General features: G+C 44.4%; 2 protein-coding genes across 8 annotated transcripts in view; one reads left to right on the forward strand and one right to left on the reverse strand.

The window, feature by feature from the left end:
• LOC311009187 (up-regulator of cell proliferation-like) overlaps window positions 1-20,633 on the reverse strand; it is a 91,468-nt gene that overhangs the window by 56,566 nt on the left and 14,269 nt on the right. The gene's annotated exons all lie outside the window — the stretch shown is intronic.
• LOC311009197 (uncharacterized protein) lies at window positions 8,163-12,146 on the forward strand. Of its 6 annotated transcripts, none has more exons than XM_084003220.1 (4): window positions 8,163-8,565; window positions 8,644-8,717; window positions 9,200-9,279; window positions 9,755-12,146. In XM_084003220.1, the coding sequence occupies exons 3-4, from the start codon at window positions 9,266-9,268 to the stop codon at window positions 10,911-10,913; spliced, it is 1,173 nt and encodes a 390-aa protein (XP_083859346.1). In that variant the 5' UTR covers window positions 8,163-8,565; window positions 8,644-8,717; window positions 9,200-9,265; the 3' UTR covers window positions 10,914-12,146. The 6 variants fall into 6 exon arrangements, 5 of the variants coding, with proteins under 5 accessions (XP_083859346.1, XP_083859348.1, XP_083859349.1 ...); XM_084003221.1 differs by having other exon boundaries at window positions 8,304-8,337; window positions 8,414-8,717; XM_084003222.1 differs by lacking the exon at window positions 8,644-8,717.

Genomic DNA, 20,633 nt, shown 5'->3' on the forward strand with positions numbered 1-20,633 from the left:
GTGGCGGTATGCACCAATCTAAGATATGTTGCAACCCGCCATTGAACTCAAAGAAGAAGAAATCCTGTCAGACCAGTGTTATACTTCCGGGGCGCTCACAATCTTAAACAGCTTAGAATATGTTATACTATGATTAAACATATAAGTGAGGGGGGATTAATGAAAATATTAACACTAGGCTATACAATAAAGTCTGGAGAGAGGGTAAAGTCCCACAAAGCTGGAAAGAGGCGATAATCATCCCAATCAGGAAGCCTGGGAAAGATCATAGCAAGCCAACAAACTACAGACCCATAGCTCTTATGTCACATATAGGAAAAATAATGGAGAGAATAATTAATGAGAGGCCCATGTATTATATTGAAAAGAGGGGACTGGTGACTAGGTATCAAAGTGGATTTAGAAGAGGTAGGAGCACAATGGATCCGATATTATGTTTAGAAGACGACATTAGGAAACCACAGGTAAATAAAGAAACGGTGGCCGCAGTGTTCTTTGATGTCGAAAAAGCATACGACATGTTGTGGAGAGAAGGTTTGCTGATTAAGATGCATCACATGGGAATTGAGGGAAAGTTATTTAACTGGGTCATGGATTTTCTAAGGGAAAGGGTCGTCCAGGTTAAAATTGGGTCAGAAATCTCAGAAAGTTATATTGTAGAGAATGGTACGCCGCAGGGGAGTGTTTTCAGTCTGCAAATCTCTGTTTGCAGATGATGGGGCAGTATGGAAGAGGGGAGGCAACATACACTCTTAGAAATAAGGGTTCCAATAGGGTTCTTCTACAAGGGCTGAGGTTCTACCTGGAACCATTTGCTTCTGAAAAACCCTTTCCCGAAGAAAGGGTTTTTCAAGGGTTCTTGGTAACACTAATGGTTCCAGTAAGAACCATTTAGATCCAGAGAACCCTTTAATACCCCTTTCCTGAATAAAGGGTTTTAAAGGGGTTCTTAGTAAGACTAAGGGTTCCAGTAAGAACTATTTTGATCCAGAGAACCGTTTTTGGAAGAAAGAGTTCTTCAGGGATCGTTGAAAGCATGGGTATAAGATCCTGTGTCACCAGGGAATACTTCCTCATAACACTTACCAATAATGGTCGTAAATACAATTCCTTGTGACTACTGATACGAACACTTTTCATTTCCATGTTTTTTTTGTTCATTTGTTTTTTTCTTCTTCTCCAGATCCTGTTGATCAAACTGTAACATAATTGCCCATCTTGGGATTTGAACACCTGCCACCCAGTCTAAAGTCACTGGCAGTAGTGACTGAGCTTACCAGCTAGCTACATTGAGTCTTCAGGTCCACCACACTAGTCTATTACCTTACACATTCTGATCAGACATACAAATAACGGCAGTCCTATAACTGAAATGTTCTGTTACCAATTTATTTTCACAACCATAAATTATAGGAAAGCAAGACCTTCATCAGCAAATCTTGCTGACCCAGGCAAAGATTAGCTGTGACTGGGATTTTAACCCCCACCCTCCAAATCTAAAGTCTGTACCATTACCCACTGAGCTATCCAGGAGAATGTGTAGAGCAGGGACTCCTCTGACTCGCCACACTCACTCATAAAGCCAGGTTGACAGCTCCTTCATGTCAGTGGTCAGACAGAGGGAGCTGGTCATGTGTCTGTTAAGCTCTGTCTGTACAATGTGTGACTTCTGCTTTTAGGTCAAATGTTCAATTCCCATGTTGACACATATCATACCGTGCTAATCACATTTCCAGACAATTAGCTCAGTTGGCTAGGAGCTGGTTCTCGTTGCCAGATGATGTGGGTTCAAGCCCCAGAGAGGGTGATAATGGTAATAAATCAAAATAATTCCTGGTGGTCTTTGTGAAACAAATGTACAAATTTTTAGAGCCATGGTAGATGATGTTTGACAAAAACATATCACAATTTTACCTAAAAAACTGATTTTTTTTTACAGTGGTTTCAAAACTGCGCGACAGTGAATGGCTTACTCAATTTGTGAAGCCACAGTTGAGTTGCCACTTGCCAATTAGCTCAGTGTGATAGACAATGGTCTTTGGTTCCAGAAATTGTGGATTTCAGCCTCAACTGGTGCAAAATGAACATTATAATGTCAACTGTCTTTCCTTCCTATTGTCTTGTTTGTTGCTCAGAATTGCCAAAATATGCTAAAAATAGCCCAGCCCAGACCCGTCCCATCGCTGCGCAGCAGCTATAGTTGTGTTTATTTTTTAAAGTTTAGTTACACTACTACTCCCTTCTTCAGGAGGAAATGACACACAGCGAAGAAGTGGCTGGGGGAATTGAACCCTGGGTACCTACAGCAAGGATATAATCCCTCTTTCTGGGGCATCTAAGTGAACTGTACGACTCACTGGACAAAGGCTTTTGAAAGTTTGTTACAAGTCACGTATTCTACAGATACAGTTTGAAGTGAGTTCAAGTCCTGGTTGATGCAGAGTGACCATGTTAATGCCGACTGAGGTGATGTGTGGATTAGTGACAGACAATTTGAAAAATATTAAACACTTATTTTACAGACAATTTTACTCATGTATTTGTCTTCTCCTTATACTTTTCCATGATCGGCCTCATCCTATGGCTGCTGTACCCTGCTGTTGGGGACCTAACCGTTAGGACTACACAATGCGGCCTACAAAAGCCTACACATGCGGCCAGGACAAAGGAACAAAGGAGATAAAAACTACAACCACCATTTTAGTGTCACCTCACACCTGGGTGCAAGATGTGACGTCACACAACTGGTGCCCTATTGGCTGACAACTGCAGGGGACTCCAGGGGGTCCCCTGGACCAGCCGTGAGCTATAAATCCCGGCGCCACCGGAAGAACTTTCTCTTTCCACCGTAACTCGCGTTACAACAGGAGGTGAATATTACGTCTGCAGCGTTTTCCTTTGTCCTAGGCCGCAGTCTTTCCCCCAAACTCGCTGGACGAGCAACAGACTGTTTTACCCCTTTTTTCCTCTACTCGTTTTATTTTTCTTTTGTTTATCATTTTGGATCCCGAGGAGACCACCGCGACAGCGCAACTCTCCCGTTCCCCGCGGTAAGAAGAAAAACTTTCTTCGTCCCAGCTGCCAGCAGAACGGATAACTCGACCTGTCTTTGTCTGAAATCAGCTGACTAAATCGCCGAGCCCCGCGATTGTTCATCGTTCCCTGCAGAAGGAAGAATTACTAACGGTTTTCTTCAACCAATTGGATCCGGCGCTGAACAAGCGCCCACGAACTGCCGTCCGTTGCCGGCGTCAAGGAACGCCATCGCCGCACAGGACGAAACCCTCACATCGACGCATCTCACATCGACAAAAGTAAGAGGCTATTTGTCTGGGCAGAAGCAGAGATTCGATAGTGTAGGACATGCTTGTAATTCTTGTTAATGTGTTTTAAGTTCTGATCGCGGACCGCCGAGTCCGTTTGTTCATGTGCTGCTGTATGTGAATGCTGATCGCGATCAGCCGCTGGGTTGATTTCTGTAACAGTGTTTTCGACTAACCTCCGCCATATTCGCGAGCTCAGAAAGCCTCTACTATCAGTTAAAAGACCAACAAACAAAAACAAACAAACAAGCAAATGAACAAAACATAACAAGAAACAAATGCTTAGTCCAACTTTCACCATAAAAGTCCTCAGCTAGGGTCGAGCATGCTGAAATAAGATATTATATTTAGCTCACCTTGTTTCTCTGAAGTTTCTTCTGTTCTCTCTCTCTTCTGTTCTTCTTTGTTCTGTTCTGTTCACAGTAATCACTATTGGTATGTCACACCTGGTTTGTAGAGGGGGAAGACCAGACTTTATGGTGCAATCCATGGGGCAACCAGCTCTTAACTCACACATGACAGCCACCATGGGGCCAGCTCCCAGGCCCAACACACCAAACCTCGCCCTTTCCCCTGGGAGATCAAGGTTAAATTCCCGACATCAACAAACCCTGATGCGGTAGCCCCAAAGTCAATGTTACAATATGATTTTTGCATCAATTAAGGTTTGGCCTCTGATGTCCAAGACCTTCCTTTATCACTGAACTTATCTGCAGCTTCACAACTTGACTAAGCCAGTCAGCAGGGTACAGCAGCCATGGGATGAGAATTGTCTGTAAAATAAGTGTTTAATATTTTTCAAATTGTCTGTCACTAATCCACACATCACCTCAGTAGGCATCAACCAGGCCTTGAACTCACAACCTCAAACTGTATCTGTAGATCATGTGACTTATAATAAACTTTCAAAAGCCTTTGTCCAGTGAGTAGTATAGCTCACTTAGATGCCCGAGAAAGAGGGGTTATATCCTTGCTGTAGGGACCCAGGGTTCAATTCCCCTGGCTACTTCTTTGCTGTGTGTCATTTCTTCCTGAAGAAGGGAGTAGTGCAGGGGTGCCCAACTCTGGTCCTGGAAAGCCCCTGTCCTGCATGTTTTAGGTTTCTCCCTGCTCTTACACACCTGATTCTAATGACGTGCTCATTATCAAGCAACTGAAGCCTGTCACAGGTTTGAAAATAGTTTGAATCAACGTAAAGCCAAAAGCTTAATTAGCCAAGGATTCCTAAAAGAATAAATTGTAATCAAAACGGAGTAGATAACCGGACATAAAATACTGGATGCAACTGTTTTAAAAACCTCTTTAAGAAGTAATCCAGATCAGGAGTAAGGATGAGCTGGACAAATACGATAACTAAGGTATGACTCATAAACACTCCCAAACTACAGCACAGCAAAGTTCAACGGTTCTTGCACGGACTGAAAGACTGATGGGAATATCTGAAAGGATTGCTGAGCAGGGTAGTGTGGAATTTACTACAAATCGACATGTGGATTATACCTTATCGGATACCTTATCTGACCCGAATGACGGAATTGACCCGGACAACCACTTCTATTCCAACAGAACTGGGAAATGTCAGTACTACACTGAAGTTCAATACAATGATAGCACTGAGATGGATGGGAAACTGTCTCTAATCCACTTTAATAGCAGGAGTCTATACACCAACTTTGTCCACATCAAGGAATATCTAAATCACTTCAAAAACCCTTTCACCATCATCGCGGTGTCAGAAACATGGATTAATGAAGACAAAGGCACAGATTTTTTTTCTGGATGGATATAATCTTGTATGTATTAACAGGAGGAACAAACGTGGAGGTGGAGTGGCCTTATTCATTGACAGTAACACCAAGTATGAGACAGTACAAAATATGTCTAAAGCTGTGGATCATTTGTTGGAATGTGTGACAATTGAAATCTGTGTAACGAAAGGTAAAAATATAGTTATAAGCTGTGTGTACAGAGCAGCTGACTCGAAAATAGTAGACTTCAATGAATGTGTGGGTGAGATATTTTCTGAAACAAGCCAGAAGAGAGTTTTTATCTGTGGTGACTTTAACATTGACTTGATGAACCCAAAACAAAACACGGAAATCGATGAGTTCATTAACATGATGTATACAATGGGCTTACAACCCCTCATCACACGCCCTAGCAGGATCACTACACACAGTGCTACTCTGATTGATAATATCTTTACTAACGTTACTGACACAACAAGTGGACTCCTGATAAATGATATAAGTGATCACCTACCCATCTTTGCTATCTATGACTGCAAATTTACTGTGGGCCAACCTCCGAACAAAAACTTATACATAAGGGTCAGAACTGAAGAAGGAATGAATGCGCTGAAAAATGAGCTACTGAGACAAAATTGGAATAATGTTTACAATGAAACAGATGTGAATGATGCGTATGATTCCTTTTTGCAAACATTTAAAACACTGTATGACAGACACTGTCCTGTGAAAAAGAGTCATCCGAAACGGAACAAGGAACAGAAACCTTGGCTTACGAAAACATTGATAAATGCCTGCAGGAAAAAAAATACTCTGTACAGACAGTTCATTAAATCTAGGACGGCTCAGTCAGAAGTGAGATACAAACGATATAGAAATAAATTAAATACTAGTCTTAATGAACGCAAGAAAGAATATTACAGCAATTTACTTGCAGAAAACATGGAGTACACAAAAAAATTATGGGATATTTTAAACAATGTCACTAATAATAAAAGTAAAAAACCAAACTACCCTCCCTACTTCAAGATAAACAGCACACAGGAGGATAACCCGGAGGTCATTGCAAATAGTTTCAACCAATTCTTTGTAAACATCGGGCCGGAACTAGCGAATAACATCCCTGAATCATCCCTGCCTTGGAATCATTTTGATAATGATGGAGACAGAAATCCCAACTCAATGTTTCTCACACCAGTGAAGGACACAGAGATAAGACACCTGGTCAACTTATGCGTTGCCAAAACCTCTACTGACGCTGACGACCTAGACATGAGATTAATCAAGGAGGTATTAGATGGAATCATTTCACCCCTGACCTACATTTTCAACCTGTCTTTCCAAACTGGGACGTTTCCTAACAAAATGAAAGTTGCCAAGGTTGTGCCGCTGTTTAAGAACGGTGACACACACGAGTTTACAAATTACAGACCAATAACTATACTGCCACAATTGTCAAAAATCCTAGAGAAGCTATTCAACAATAGGCTCGATAACTTCATCAACAAACATAAACTGTTATATGACAGCCAATACGGCTTCAGAAGGAACCATTCGACTGCTCAAGCTTTAGCAGAGTCTGTGGAAATCATCACCGACGCTATTGACCAAAAACAATATTCCATAGGAATTTTCATAGACCTGAAAAAAGCATTTGACTCTGTTGATCATGACATTTTAATGGCTAAACTGGAGAGATATGGCCTTAGGGGTGTAACATTGCAGTGGGTCAAGAGTTATCTACACAAGAGATCCCAATATGTTAAAATTGGGGATAACACATCAATGAACTTGGACATAGTCTGTGGGGTCCCACAGGGGTCAGTTCTGGGTCCAAAGCTGTTTATCTTATACATAAATGATATATGTAAAGTGTCAGATACTCTGAAATTAATAGTATTCGCGGATGACACAAATATTTTCTGCTCGGGAAGTGACTTGAACCAACTTGTGGGAACAGTAAATCAGGAAATGGCTAAACTTCAAGTGTGGTTTAATACAAATAAATTATCTCTAAATCTTGGTAAAACTAAATACATGCTATATGGTAAGAGAGGCTGCAATAACAATCCCAACATTCACGTAAACGGAGTTAATATTGAGAGGGTCCGTGAAAATAAGGTTCTGGGAGTTATTATCGATGACATGTTAAGTTGGAAGCCACACATAACACAATTAAAAAGGAAGTTGGCCAGGAGTGTGTCTATACTTTGGAAAGTACAAAAAATCCTAAATCAAAAAGCACTTCATCTGTTATACTGCGCACTAGTCTCTCCACACCTGCAATACTGTGCAGAGGTGTGGGGACACACATATAAAGGCTCCACACAGCCCTTGTTAATTCTCCAAAAAAGAGCCCTGAGAATCTTACACTATGCCAACTACAGGGCACACACAAATCACTTATTTATCGAATCGAAAATACTTAAACTATATGACTTAGTAAGCTATCGCACAGCACAAATGATGTACAAAGCTTCTAACAGAACTCTCCCTCAGAACCTACAAAATCTCTTCATACACAGAGAGAGACACAATCTTAGAGGGGACATGATTTTCAGGCAAAGAAAGGTACGAACTACGTTAAAATCCTTTTCCTTATCGGTCACAGGGGTCAGACAATGGAATGTGTTAGAAGAAGAAGTCAAAAAATCAGCAACACTAAGTGGCTTTAAGAAGAAGTATGTAAATTCAACCGTTGACCGGTATAGATTATTGCATGAGAGTTGATAAATGTCTGAGACACGAATCAGTAGACATGGTGTTGTGACGGGATGTAGTACCTACACTGGACTTTATTTTTTATCTTTATTTTTATTTATTTTTTTTTCATTTATTTATTTATTTTTTTTTACTTCTCTTTTCCCTTGGACCTTGTCTACATGTTGAGACTGTTGCTCTATCGTGATGAATAAATATGGACACGTGTGCAGCGACGTCGCTTTTTGACACACACGTAATCTGTATGCACTGGACTTCAGCTCTCTGTACCACCTACTGCTGTAACATGTTATGTCAAATGTCACTAGGAAAATGAAAAGTTATGTCAAGTGAAAAATGCAATGAAAATGTGACCGGGTGAGTTATCTCCCTCCTGGTCACTGCATGGCGCTGTGTCAGCCTGGCGCAGGTTAATGGGGGGACGGCACTGTTAGGTGATTAAAACAGCTGTGTTGGTCGACATTTTCCCTCTCTGCTTCTGCTGTGCGGTGCGTCCGGTGAGCTGGCCGGGGTGCTTGTTTGTGTCTTCCCGTCGTATCATTAAGGTAGGAATTCTGCGTATTTGCTGGTTTGTGTTTGCTGTTATTGGGCCTGAGGCCTCATCCTTTCGCTCCGTTGCAGTGTTGGAGCAACGGCGAGCTGGTGGAGCGACGCTGTGTGTGTGATTGGGACAGGTGTGTTTGGTCGCTGTTCTCCCTCTCTGCCTCTGCTGTGCGGCGCGTTCGGTGAGCGGGCTGGCGTGCATGCCCGAGTCTCCCCGTCATATCACTAAGGTAAGCATGCCGTGTTAGTTATTGTTTGGTGTTTTACTTTTATTGGCCCTGGGGCTTCATCCTCCCGCTCCGTTGCAGTGCTCGGAGCGGCGGTGAGCCGGAGGGAGCGAGCGGTTCTGGTGGGCGCGTGTTGGGTGCAGTAGAGCTCAGAGGTAGGCTGCTCTAATTGTCTGCTGTTGCAGTTTTACATCATTGCGCTAGTTGTGACACTGTCTCTCTCTTGCTTTACAGCGGGGCGCTGTAACCAGCAGCCCCCACTCTCCTAGTTCTGCACACTATCCTGCGTCCTGGTGTGTTCCGGTCATCGGCCACCATGATGTTTGCTGCTGTTTTGTTTGGCTCGATTACATGGTTTTGATTAAATGATTGTTGTTGCCGACGATAGTGACCTCGGAGACATTTAACAATTTATTTCTTTTTTTTCTTGTTTTCCTTTTTTTTCTTTTGTGGGGGGGGCGGGTTTGATAATTGTTTAATTGTTTTCCTCTAATTTGTATTTGGATATTTTAAGAAGACTTCATTATGTTTAATTTGGTTTTGTATGATAAATAATCTCTAATTGTTTTTGGTGTGTGTGTGGGGAGGTCAGCTAGACTGCGACCATCTTAATTTTTCCCTCTCTCCCTGTGGACAGGTGCTGTAGTCCAGCGCGGCGGCCCAATCCCTGGTGGTGGCTTCTTCACTTCTCCATTGCGTGTGTATGCAGTGTCACGGGTGATATTATTTTCTTGGTTTGTTTCTCCTTCCCCTTGGTTTGGTTTAGGGTCGCCGTGGCTGGCCCAGCCCGGTCCATTCCCCTTTCTTTGGCCCAGTCTTTTGTGAATGTGAAATATTTTGGCAACTATTGAAGTTTTATAGAAATAATATTGTGACAATAAATTATTATTCTTTTGATACCTGAACTCTCCCCTGTGGTGATTCGAGCCTGCGTGACCTTTTTCATTTTTATAAAAAAAACAGTAACTATTTCCTGGGGCGAAACTCCCCAGGTGGCGTTGTTGGCAACCACACACCACTACTCACCACTCCACCTCGCCACATTTTGGCGTTGTTGACAGGATCACCACATTTAAAGGGGCAGGGACGTGTGTTTTTTTGTTGTGTTTGTTTGTTTTTTTGTGTTTGTTTGTTTTTTTTTTGCTATTGAGATTGATTTATTTTTATTTTTCATTGATATTATTGTTTCTAGTTACAGAGTCAAAACAGCAGCATCCATCCCAAGAACCAGACTTCGGTATCGTGAGTATTGGTGCTATTTCACAGCCATCATGGCGGATGAGGTACAGCGACTTAGGGATTTAGTGTCACAGCTAGAGGCAGACAATGAGCAGCTACAGCGGGAGCGCACTGCTTCCCGGGACGTGCCCGGTGGAGCTGTTGCAGGTCCCTCCGGTTCAGCTAGCTATGCCCCATCTAGTGCTGCTACTGTCACGGAGCGGTTGGTTGTGGTTCCCAGAGACCGTAAATGTCCTTTGTTTAAGGGGAAGACAGGTTTAGGGATAGCTGAGTGGACGGAGGAGATCGAGGCATGCATGCGGGTTCGCCACCTTTCCGCCGCCGACAAAGCCCTGTTCATTTTTGATCATTTAGATGGGGAAGCCCGAGAGCAGATCCGGTTTAGGCCCAGCACAGAGCGAGGAGATCCCGCTAAGATTTTTGCTATTCTGAGGGAACTGTATGGCTGTGCACAATCTTATGTAACGTTGCAGCAGGCCTTCTTCTCTAGGAGACAACAGGAGGGGGAGACTCTGCAGGAGTATTCCTTGGGCCTGCTGGCTTTAATGGAGCAGGTTGAGCGGTGCGCACCCGACGGGATTCCTAATGCTGGGGATCTTTTGCGTGACCAATTTGTAGAGCATGTTCTTGACAGTTCTCTCCGTCGAACGCTTAAACAGTGCGTCCGTAGCAAGCCGACCGCTTCCTTGTTGGACGTACGCGCTGAGGCTATCAGATGGGAAAGGGAGGGCCAATCAAGTGGGTTTAGGGGGCGAAGCCATTCGTTACCATCAGCTTACGGTCTCCAGTATGGGGTGCAAAGCGACTCCCACCCACGTCATCCCGTTGCCCCTCCCAGGTCAGAGATGAGTGATTTAATGGAACTTTTGAAGCGTCAACAGGCCCAACTTGACCAGCTCACGCAGACTGTGGCTGCTCTGCAGGCCCCACGACCACCAGGGAATTTCTTTCGAAATGGTCCTTTAATTTGTCGAAGGTGTCAACAGCCAGGCCACATCGCACGGGAGTGCCGGGGCCCAACCGTACCCCCTCGTGCACGGGCCAACTCTTTTGGTGGTGCAAACCCTCAGGTTACCAGGGCGACCTCCTCGGCTCATCAGCCGGAAAACTGACACCCTCTGAGTCGGCGGGCCTCCGCTCAGATGGGGAAGTCAAGGGCCCACAGGAAGAGTTAGTTGCTGGTTTGATGTCGTCATGTCCAAAAATTGATGTTGTGTTTAGTGGTGTTCATGTCCCTTGTTTGGTCGACACTGGGTCTATGGTGTCCACCATTACTGAGAGCTTCTTTCAACAGCAGTTCTCATCTTGGGACCAGGATCGGCTTCGGTCGTGCAATTGGCTGCAGCTGCGTGCCGCTAACGGGTTAGAAATTCCCTATGTTGGTTACTTAGAGCTTAATGTTGTATTGTGTGGAAAGGTCATTCCTCGCTGTGGGGTGTTAGTCGTCAAGGACCCCCCCGGCACTGTGTCTTCCGTCCCTGGCATTTTGGGGATGAACGTCATTCGCAATTGTTACAGAGAGCTTTTTGGAACTCATGGTTCTTCCTTGTTTGCCTCGCCACCCGTGTCGCACGCTCCAGGTCCAATCTTTGAAGCGCTGCAGCAGTACCATAAGTCTTCAGTCAGCGAGCCAAACCCGTGCACAGGCACTGTGAGGGTCGGGGGTGAGTGGACGATACGAATACCTGGTGGGGTCCTTAGGCTTGTCGCCAGCACTTGTCCCGAGCAGGCCAGCGATCAGGCTGTGCTTTTCGAACCCTTGGAATTTGGTCTGCCATGTGGCTTGCTTGCTTCTCCCTGTCTTGTTCGTGTCATCCGAGGCACTGCTTACATCCCGGTGATCAATGTGGGGACGACAGATGTTCTTCTGTACCCTCGGACTCGTCTTGGCTCCCTCTGTGGGGCCCAGGTAATCAGTCTACCTCCGGGCGTGACTGAGGTTAAGTCGATCACCGCCAGTGTTTCTGCCCAGGGAGCAACCAGTGTAGCACAGGATGAGCTAGCATCTATTGACTTGGCTACAGTGTCTGATGAGGACCAGAGGGAGGTGAGATCATTATTGCAGCGGTACCGTTCTGTCTTTTCCACCCACGATGGTGACTTGGGTTGCTCAAATCTCATATCGCATAACATACCACTGCTGGATGATGCGCCAGTCCGGCAGCGTTACCGCCGCATCCCACCCTCTGAGTACGAAGAGGTGAAGTCTCATATCAACCAGCTTCTTGAGACCAAGATCATTAGGGAAAGTTGCAGTCCTTATGCGTCGCCGATTGTTTTGGTCAGAAAGAAGGACGGGAAACTTCGACTGTGTGTAGACTATCGTTTGTTGAACACCAAGACCCGGAAGGATGCGTTCCCTCTCCCTCGCATTGAGGAAAGTTTGGATTCTCTCTGTGGTGCTCATTGGTTTTCCACGATAGATCTGGCTAGCGGATACAACCAGGTTCCAGTTGCAGAGGAAGACAAACCCAAAACAGCATTCTGTACACCGTTTGGACTTTTTGAATTTAATCGAATGCCTTTTGGGTTATGTAATGCCCCGAGCACTTTTCAACGATTGATGCAGAGAATGTTCGGGGGTCAGCAAGGTCAGTCTTTGCTTCTTTACTTAGACGACATTATTGTCTTCTCTTCCTCCGTCAGTGAGCACTTACAACGGCTGGAGGCCGTTCTGGGCCGGCTCCAACAAGAAGGCCTGAAAGTTAAGCTGGGGAAATGTGCGTTCTTTCAGCAGAAGGACAATTATTTGGGGCATGTTATCTCCAGCCAAGGTGTTTCCACCGACCCTGCTAAAATCGAGGCCGTGGCAAAATGGCCACGTCCACGCCAAGTGGCTGAGTTGCGCTCGTTTCTCGGCTTTGCGAGTTATTACAGGCGGTTTGTAGAGGGCTTCGCGAAATTGGCTGCCCCCCTTCACAAGCTGGTGGCGACTCTTGCTGGTACGAAGTCCAGAAGAGGGTCAGGGCAGGCCTTTAGTGATGCTTGGACGTCCCACTGCGAGGAGAGCTTTGAGGCCCTTAAGTCCAGGCTGGTTTCTGCTCCTGTGTTGAGCTATGCAGATTTCTCGCGTCCATTTATCCTGGAGATCATTGCGAGTTATAGTGGTTTGGGAGCTGTCCTTTCCCAGGAGACAGAAAATGGCGTAAGACCAGTGGCTTATGCTAGTAGAGGCCTCCGGCCCACGGAGCGCAACATGAGCAATTACAGCTCGATGAAACTAGAGTTCTTGGCACTTAAGTGGGCCATGTCTGAAAAATTCCGTGACTATCTGATGGGGCACAAGTGCATCGTCTTTACAGACAACAACCCACTGAGTCATCTCAATTCGGCCAAGCTTGGGGCGACAGAGCAGCGATGGGCTTCGCAGCTTGCCATCTTTGACTTTGAAATAAAGTATCGTTCGGGTCGCAGTAATAAAAATGCAGACGCACTCTCCCGGAAGCCCGAGGTTGTATCCAGCGCCATCGGTCAACTCTTGCCTGGTACGCCAGTCCCCAAGGTCCTTCAGGAAGTGTCACGTCCAGCTCCTGGGGCGACGGTGACCCAGTCCATCGTTTCGGCCCTCCCAGGCCAGTCCACTGTCGACATTGGTTCCTTGCAGGAGGCGGATCCACTCCTGAAGGAGGTCTTGTCTTTCTGGAGGAGGCAAACTCGGCCTTCTGCAGCTGAACGGCGTCAGCTTTCTCCATCAGTCATGGCTGTGTTACGTCAGTGGGACCGTCTGGTTGACCATGAAGGGGTACTGCATCGTCGGATCTTCCTCCCGGAGGGTGGAGAGGGGATTCTTCAGCTCCTCCTCCCAGCAGTTCTCAAAGAGGAAACTCTGAAACAACTTCATGAACAGCATGGTCATCAGGGTGTTGAACGGACCACCGAATTGGTCAGGCGTCGTTGTTATTGGCCAGGAATGTTCCTGGACATAAAGAGATGGGTACAGGAATGTGAACGTTGTCAAGTTGCAAAAGACTCTGGCTCGGTGCCACATAGCTTTATGGGCCATTTGTTGGCCTCCCGGCCAAATGAAATTGTGGCTGTGGATTTTACACTGCTTGAGCCTTCCCGAAGTGGTTTTGAAAATGTTCTTGTCATGACTGATGTCTTTAGTAAATTTTCTGTAGCTGTCCCCACCCGGGATCAGCGGGCTTGTACCGTTGCTCGTGTTTTGTTACATGAATGGTTCTACTGGTACGGGGTTCCGAGTCGCATCCACTCAGATCAAGGTCGTTGCTTTGAGAGTCTGTTGATCAAACAACTTTGCTGCTTGTATGGTGTTAATAAATCCCGCACCACTCCATACCACCCTGCCGGGAATGGGCAGTGCGAACGGTTCAATAGAACTCTCCACAATCTTCTTCGCACCCTGCCAGTTTCACAGAAACAGGACTGGGCTTCTTGTTTGCCACAGCTGCTTTTCAGTTATAACAGCACACCACATCAGGTTACTGGCAAGTCCCCCTTTTTCCTGATGTGTGGGCGGGAGCCACAGCTTCCCATCGATTTCCTTCTTGGTCGAGTTAAGGACCCGGTCCCAGGCGAGGTACAGGATTGGATCATTGAGCATCAAGCGAGACTTGAGGTAGCATTTGAGGGTGCTAAGGAGCGGCTGTTGGATGCTGCAGGCCGCCGAAAGGAGAGGCATGACCAGAGAGTCAGAGAGGTGCCTTTTCAGGTTGGTCAGTTGGTATATGTGCGGGACCTTGGTGTCAGAGGTCGGCACAAGATTCAGGATGTCTGGAGCTCTTTGGTCTATCAAGTAGTGAAAGCTCCAGGTCAGGGTGCAGTGTACACTATCGCTCCTGTGGAGGCTTTGCATCAAGAGCGGACAGTACACCGTGACATGTTGAAGGCTGTCGTCAGGCCCGAGCCCCTTACTCCACCCCCGGAGGAGCAACCTCCCCCAGCTGTGCTGGAAGCTGACAGCGACTCTTCTGTTGATGATCTTTACTTGCTGGTTCCAGAAACCCCATTGCCCCGCACCCCAGTGGTGCCAAGCTCGGTTGGCTCCTCACGCCAACTTTGGAGAGACCACCTAGGAGGTGGGTCCAGCCCCGGCGCTGCTCCACAGCCGGGAGGTTCTGTACCAGCTCCGTCGCACCCTCCCAGGGATCCACCCTGTTCCAGTCAGCAGGCTCCACGTCGTACACCTCGTTTAACAGCTGGTCTGCACTCAAATGTCTATCATCTCCCACGCTCCATCGGTCAGGTAGATGGTGCTACCAATGAGCAGCCCGTACTTACCGCTCAGTCTGCTCACTTTAGGCCTTGGAGTTGAGGTTTCACGGTGGTTCACCGTCGGGACGCCGATGCAAGAAAGGTGGGATAGATGTGACCGGGTGAGTTATCTCCCTCCTGGTCACTGCATGGCGCTGTGTCAGCCTGGCGCAGGTTAATGGGGGGACGGCACTGTTAGGTGATTAAAACAGCTGTGTTGGTCGACATTTTCCCTCTCTGCTTCTGCTGTGCGGTGCGTCCGGTGAGCTGGCCGGCGTGCTTGTTTGTGTCTTCCCGTCGTATCATTAAGGTAGGAATTCTGCGTATTTGCTGGTTTGTGTTTGCTGTTATTGGGCCTGAGGCCTCATCCTTTCGCTCCGTTGCAGTGTTGGAGCAACGGCGAGCTGGTGGAGCGACGCTGTGTGTGTGATTGGGACAGGTGTGTTTGGTCGCTGTTCTCCCTCTCTGCCTCTGCTGTGCGGCGCGTTCGGTGAGCAGGCTGGCGTGCATGCCCGAGTCTCCCCGTCATATCACTAAGGTAAGCATGCCGTGTTAGTTATTGTTTGGTGTTTTACTTTTATTGGCCCTGGGGCTTCATCCTCCCGCTCCGTTGCAGTGCTCGGAGCGGCGGTGAGCCGGAGGGAGTGAGCGGTTCTGGTGGGCGCGTGTTGGGTGCAGTAGAGCTCAGAGGTAGGCTGCTCTAATTGTCTGCTGTTGCAGTTTTACATCATTGCGCTAGTTGTGACACTGTCTCTCTCTTGCTTTACAGCGGGGCGCTGTAACCAGCAGCCCCCACTCTCCTAGTTCTGCACACTATCCTGCGTCCTGGTGTGTTCCGGTCATCGGCCACCATGATGTTTGCTGCTGTTTTGTTTGGCTCGATTACATGGTTTTGATTAAATGATTGTTGTTGCCGACGATAGTGACCTCGGAGACATTTAACAATTTATTTCTTTTTTTTTCTTGTTTTCCTTTTTTTCTTTTGTGGGGGGGGCGGGTTTGATAATTGTTTAATTGTTTTCCTCTAATTTGTATTTGGATATTTTAAGAAGACTTCATTATGTTTAATTTGGTTTTGTATGATAAATAATCTCTAATTGTTTTTGGTGTGTGTGTGGGGAGGTCAGCTAGACTGCGGCCATCTTAATTTTTCCCTCTCTCCCCTGCTGTAGTCCAGCGCGGCGGCCCAATCCCTGGTGGTGGCTTCTTCACTTCTCCATTGCGTGTGTATGCAGTGTCACGGGTGATATTATTTTCTTGGTTTGTTTCTCCTTCCCCTTGGTTTGGTTTAGGGTCGCCGTGGCTGGCCCAGCCCGGTCCATTCCCCTTTCTTTGGCCCAGTCTTTTGTGAATGTGAAATATTTTGGCAACTATTGAAGTTTTATAGAAATAATATTGTGACAATAAATTATTATTCTTTTGATACCTGAACTCTCCCCTGTGGTGATTCGAGCCTGCGTGACCTTTTTCATTTTTATAAAAAAAACAGTAACTATTTCCTGGGGCGAAACTCCCCAGGTGGCGTTGTTGGCAACCACACACCACTACTCACCACTCCACCTCGCCACAAAAAGAAAAGATTATGATGATGATTTTATCCTGTGTGTAATGGGTGCGGGACCAGATAAGCCTTGGCTTCTCCCGCTTTCCCTTTCGGCCATGTGTATTTTACTATGTGAAAATGATGTGTGATGATGATTTAACTGACATGCCCGAAATAAACAAATAAATAAATAAATAAAAATAAATAAGAAGCTGTAGTAAATGTAGGCCTACTGCCAAACTACTCTACTGTGGAGTCCTCTATTTCATAAAACCTTAAACAGGGATCCTACAGCTTAAGGCAAGTTAAATTCAAGACCTTAAGACTTTTTTAATGCCACCTGGAATGAAATTCCAGAGCAATTTCACAATAAAATAAAAACAAAAAAAACGTGGATCTGCTCTGCGCCTCCCTGTCGCAACCACATTACTGGTTTGTTGGTTCCATGGTGAGAGGCATTCGGTAAAATATTTAAAAATGCATTTTAAGATTTTATGGATCCGCGGGAACCCTGTTATATGGCTGAAATCGTTCTATCCAACGTGTCGTTTCCAAATATAGCACTGATGTAATCGCGAGTCGAAATAGCGCACCGTCCGCCACCAACAGAAAGTACTGCCGCATGCAGCCAGCCAGCCAGCCACGGTCAGGTCTGTGGCTGCAAATGAGTGGGGGAAGGGAAGCAGCGTTGTGATTGGCTGCAGTTTAACAGGCAATTATACAGCCTGCAAGTGACTTGCACCTCGCTCTTTAGTCAAGCCTGTTTCTTTTTTTTTCTTTTTTTTTTTCTTTTTTTTTCAATTTAGAAATCTTTATTTTAGATTGCGAACAAGCAGACAATCGGCAAAAAATAGATATTCCTAAATAAAACCAGTGTGCAAATAATACACACAAAAATATAGCTAAACTGTCATGACTGTGGGTTTTTGTAGTGTTGGTTTCCTGTTGCTATGACAACATGTGAACGCTGACGGTAGCGGCGTTTATTCAAATAAATATAAATGTAAATAATATGGGCGATCAAATAAACGCCCATGAAATGACAATTTGGCGCAGGTAAATAAAATCAACGCTAACCATCAAGAGCCATTACCCTAAGGACCTTAACAAATGTATTTTCACAAGTTGTCATATCATATTTCGAAAAATAAATGCGTAGATCATTGCGGGGTTACGCTAGCTTAAATGACGGTTTCCACTATAGCACCGTCATTACAGTAGTCTACAAACACACTTAATGTTACGTTACTAATATAAGAAAGCACAGTCATTTAAACGGAGCAATATACACCTTTTCAAAGATGTAAACATAAACATTACAAACAACATAGGCCTACTGTTGTATCTGGAAATATACTATACTGTAAAAAGAATAACAGTTGAGCAAATGCATATAAATACATTTTGTGCCACATTTGCATGATCTTGAGGGTGCAATTAAATCTGTTGAACCATGTTAATATGTTTTAATATCGCCCAATGCTGGTTTAGGATACAGGCCATTTTAACGAATACCTGTCTTTGGAAAACAATGTGAACCTTTTTTGAGCATTTTTTTATTTAATTTAGGTCTATGACCAGCAGGGGACACACTAACAATGGGGCTTGTTAAAACCTAAACAAACCTCTTTTTGTTCAGAGATTAGGTACTCATCAGACATATTTGGGTAGCCTACACAGGTGTTATTTACCCATTTTAATGGATGGTAGGCTATAGCCTTCTAAAGACCTTCAGGATTAGAATGAGTGCTTAATAGGTCAGATAATAATTTAATTTGGCTTGCTTGACAGCAGATGTTAACTACTTTGTCAAAGTCCTTTTTTTTTTATTAAAGCCATTTACCTGAGAATGTAAGTGTTTGGCCAATTATTTAAAGGCAAAGTCTATTTCCCCATGGTACAAATTTCAATGTATGCTATTTGTAGCCAGGTGTAGCCTATTATTCACTGAATATCAACCAGAATTAATTTATGGCTGCTTTTCTGACCATTTTTATGCTGGTCTAGCAATGTGACAGACTTAAAATGGCTTACTGACAGTATGAAAAGGCTGGGAATGATGTGATTCCACTGCAAACTGCTCAAGACAGGAAACAAATTACAGACAGTTGAATATTATAAATTAATGTATATTATGAATGAATCAACAAAACAATGAATGAATGTTATTACAACAACAACAACACTAATAATAATAATAATAATAACACATCTGGTAAAACATGTCTCAACTCTCGGTTCTACTTGCCGACATCCAACAACACCATGCCATCTTTATTGCAGTCATAATCATCTCAGTCTGCTATTTCTTTGTATTTTTCTTTGATTCATCAAAATGCCTTTCTCCAAATAATATTATATACAGTATTTATCTAGCAATCTTGTGCACACAGTGGCAACGAAAACCTTCCCCCAGGGGTGCAAGCAACCACAAAACTAACATTAACTATAATAATATCTATAGTAATGTGATTATGACTAACACATTATGGCAGATAATATACCAGAGTGATATGATAGTAGAAACAATGGCAGTTAAGGTGAATATGAACAATAATAATGATGGTTGTGAATATGATCAAAAGATACAAGTACTACCCATAGCAGCTGCAATAAATATGACTGATAGTGTTTTTATGGTTGCGAATGTTATAAAATCCCGTAGCCATGGTGTATGGGAATGCATCATGTTACTCTCACACTTGGCATTTACAGAGTCGCAACCTAACAACACATATAACTAGTGATGTCCAAATGAAGCTTCGTGAGGCATTTTCTTTATTTTCTGAGCCCAATAGATGGCGCTCTCTGTTCAACAAAGGGTTGAAGGCCGATATATTTCCATTGCTTTCAACCCTTTGTTGAACAGAGAGCGCCATCTATTGGGCTCAGAAAATAAAGAAAATGCTTCACGAAGCTTCATTTGGACATCACTACCTCTGCAAAAAAAAGTTATGTTTATGTTGGGTATATTGATGTATTTTTGTTGATTGGACTCTGGTTATTTATTCTGGTGGTGTTTTTTGGATTATGGTAAAGTTAATGAGTAATTGGGTTTTTGGAACTTTTTACTATATGGTAAGAAATAAACACACCTTTCTCATGATGGTCTATTTCTGTGGGTCTTCTGATGTAGAGCCAGGTGCAGTTTGAAATATTTTCTGTTAATAAAATAGCTTATTAAGCACTGTGCAGCTTCAGCAGTATTCACTGTGCTTTCTTGTTATAAAAGGGAAAATGCATATTCTGTTCTTATGGTCAAAAGAGAAGAAAATATAAAAACAATATAAAATGATGTCAACAGGGCTTCCCACCCCAAGCATCAAAATAAAACCTGGACATACTTAACCTGTATTTTACCATTTCATCAGGAAGAAGAGTATACGGTAGTATGATATGCCCCCTGCTGGTCATATATTAAATTAAAATGCTCAGAGGAAAGTTCCATGTTTTCCAAATTCAGATATTCATTAAAGCATTGAGTGAGTACCATTGCAGTAACGTTTTCCTGACAAGATTGTTAATGTTTTTAAGGCTATAAAATTAAAGTTTGAAGAATGGTGTTAAAGCTTGAATGCTCACTATAGTGGAGCAAAAGGAGGCAATTTTATCCTGATAAAAAAAATCTATAATTTAATAACTAATAATTAGTAATCATTAATAAAGTAATACAACTGCAATCCAAATGTCTTATTTTTATAAGCTACACAATAAAGGAAGAAAATGGCAAGGAAATAAGAGGTTCCTTATCATGTTAAACGACACGTTAACGACGCGTGAAAAAATTGACGCGTTGACAACGTGTTGTCTACGTGTTGTTAACGTGTTGTCTACGTGTTGTTAACGTGTTGTCTACGTGCAGTCTACGTGTTGTCTACGTGTTGTTAACGTGTTAGAATTCACGTATATTTGAACTGGATGGCCTTCCATACGAATGGCGCGTCTGACGCGGCGCGAATGGCGCGTCTGACGCGAATGGCGCGTCTGACGCGAATGAAGCGAATGGAGCGTCTGACGCGATGGCGCGAATGGCGCGTCTGAAGCGACGCGAATAAAGTTGAAAATATCGAACTTT

Source organism: Eutrigla gurnardus, assembly GCF_963514095.1.
Source record: "Eutrigla gurnardus genome assembly, chromosome: 23".
NCBI lineage: Eukaryota > Metazoa > Chordata > Actinopteri > Perciformes > Triglidae > Eutrigla > Eutrigla gurnardus.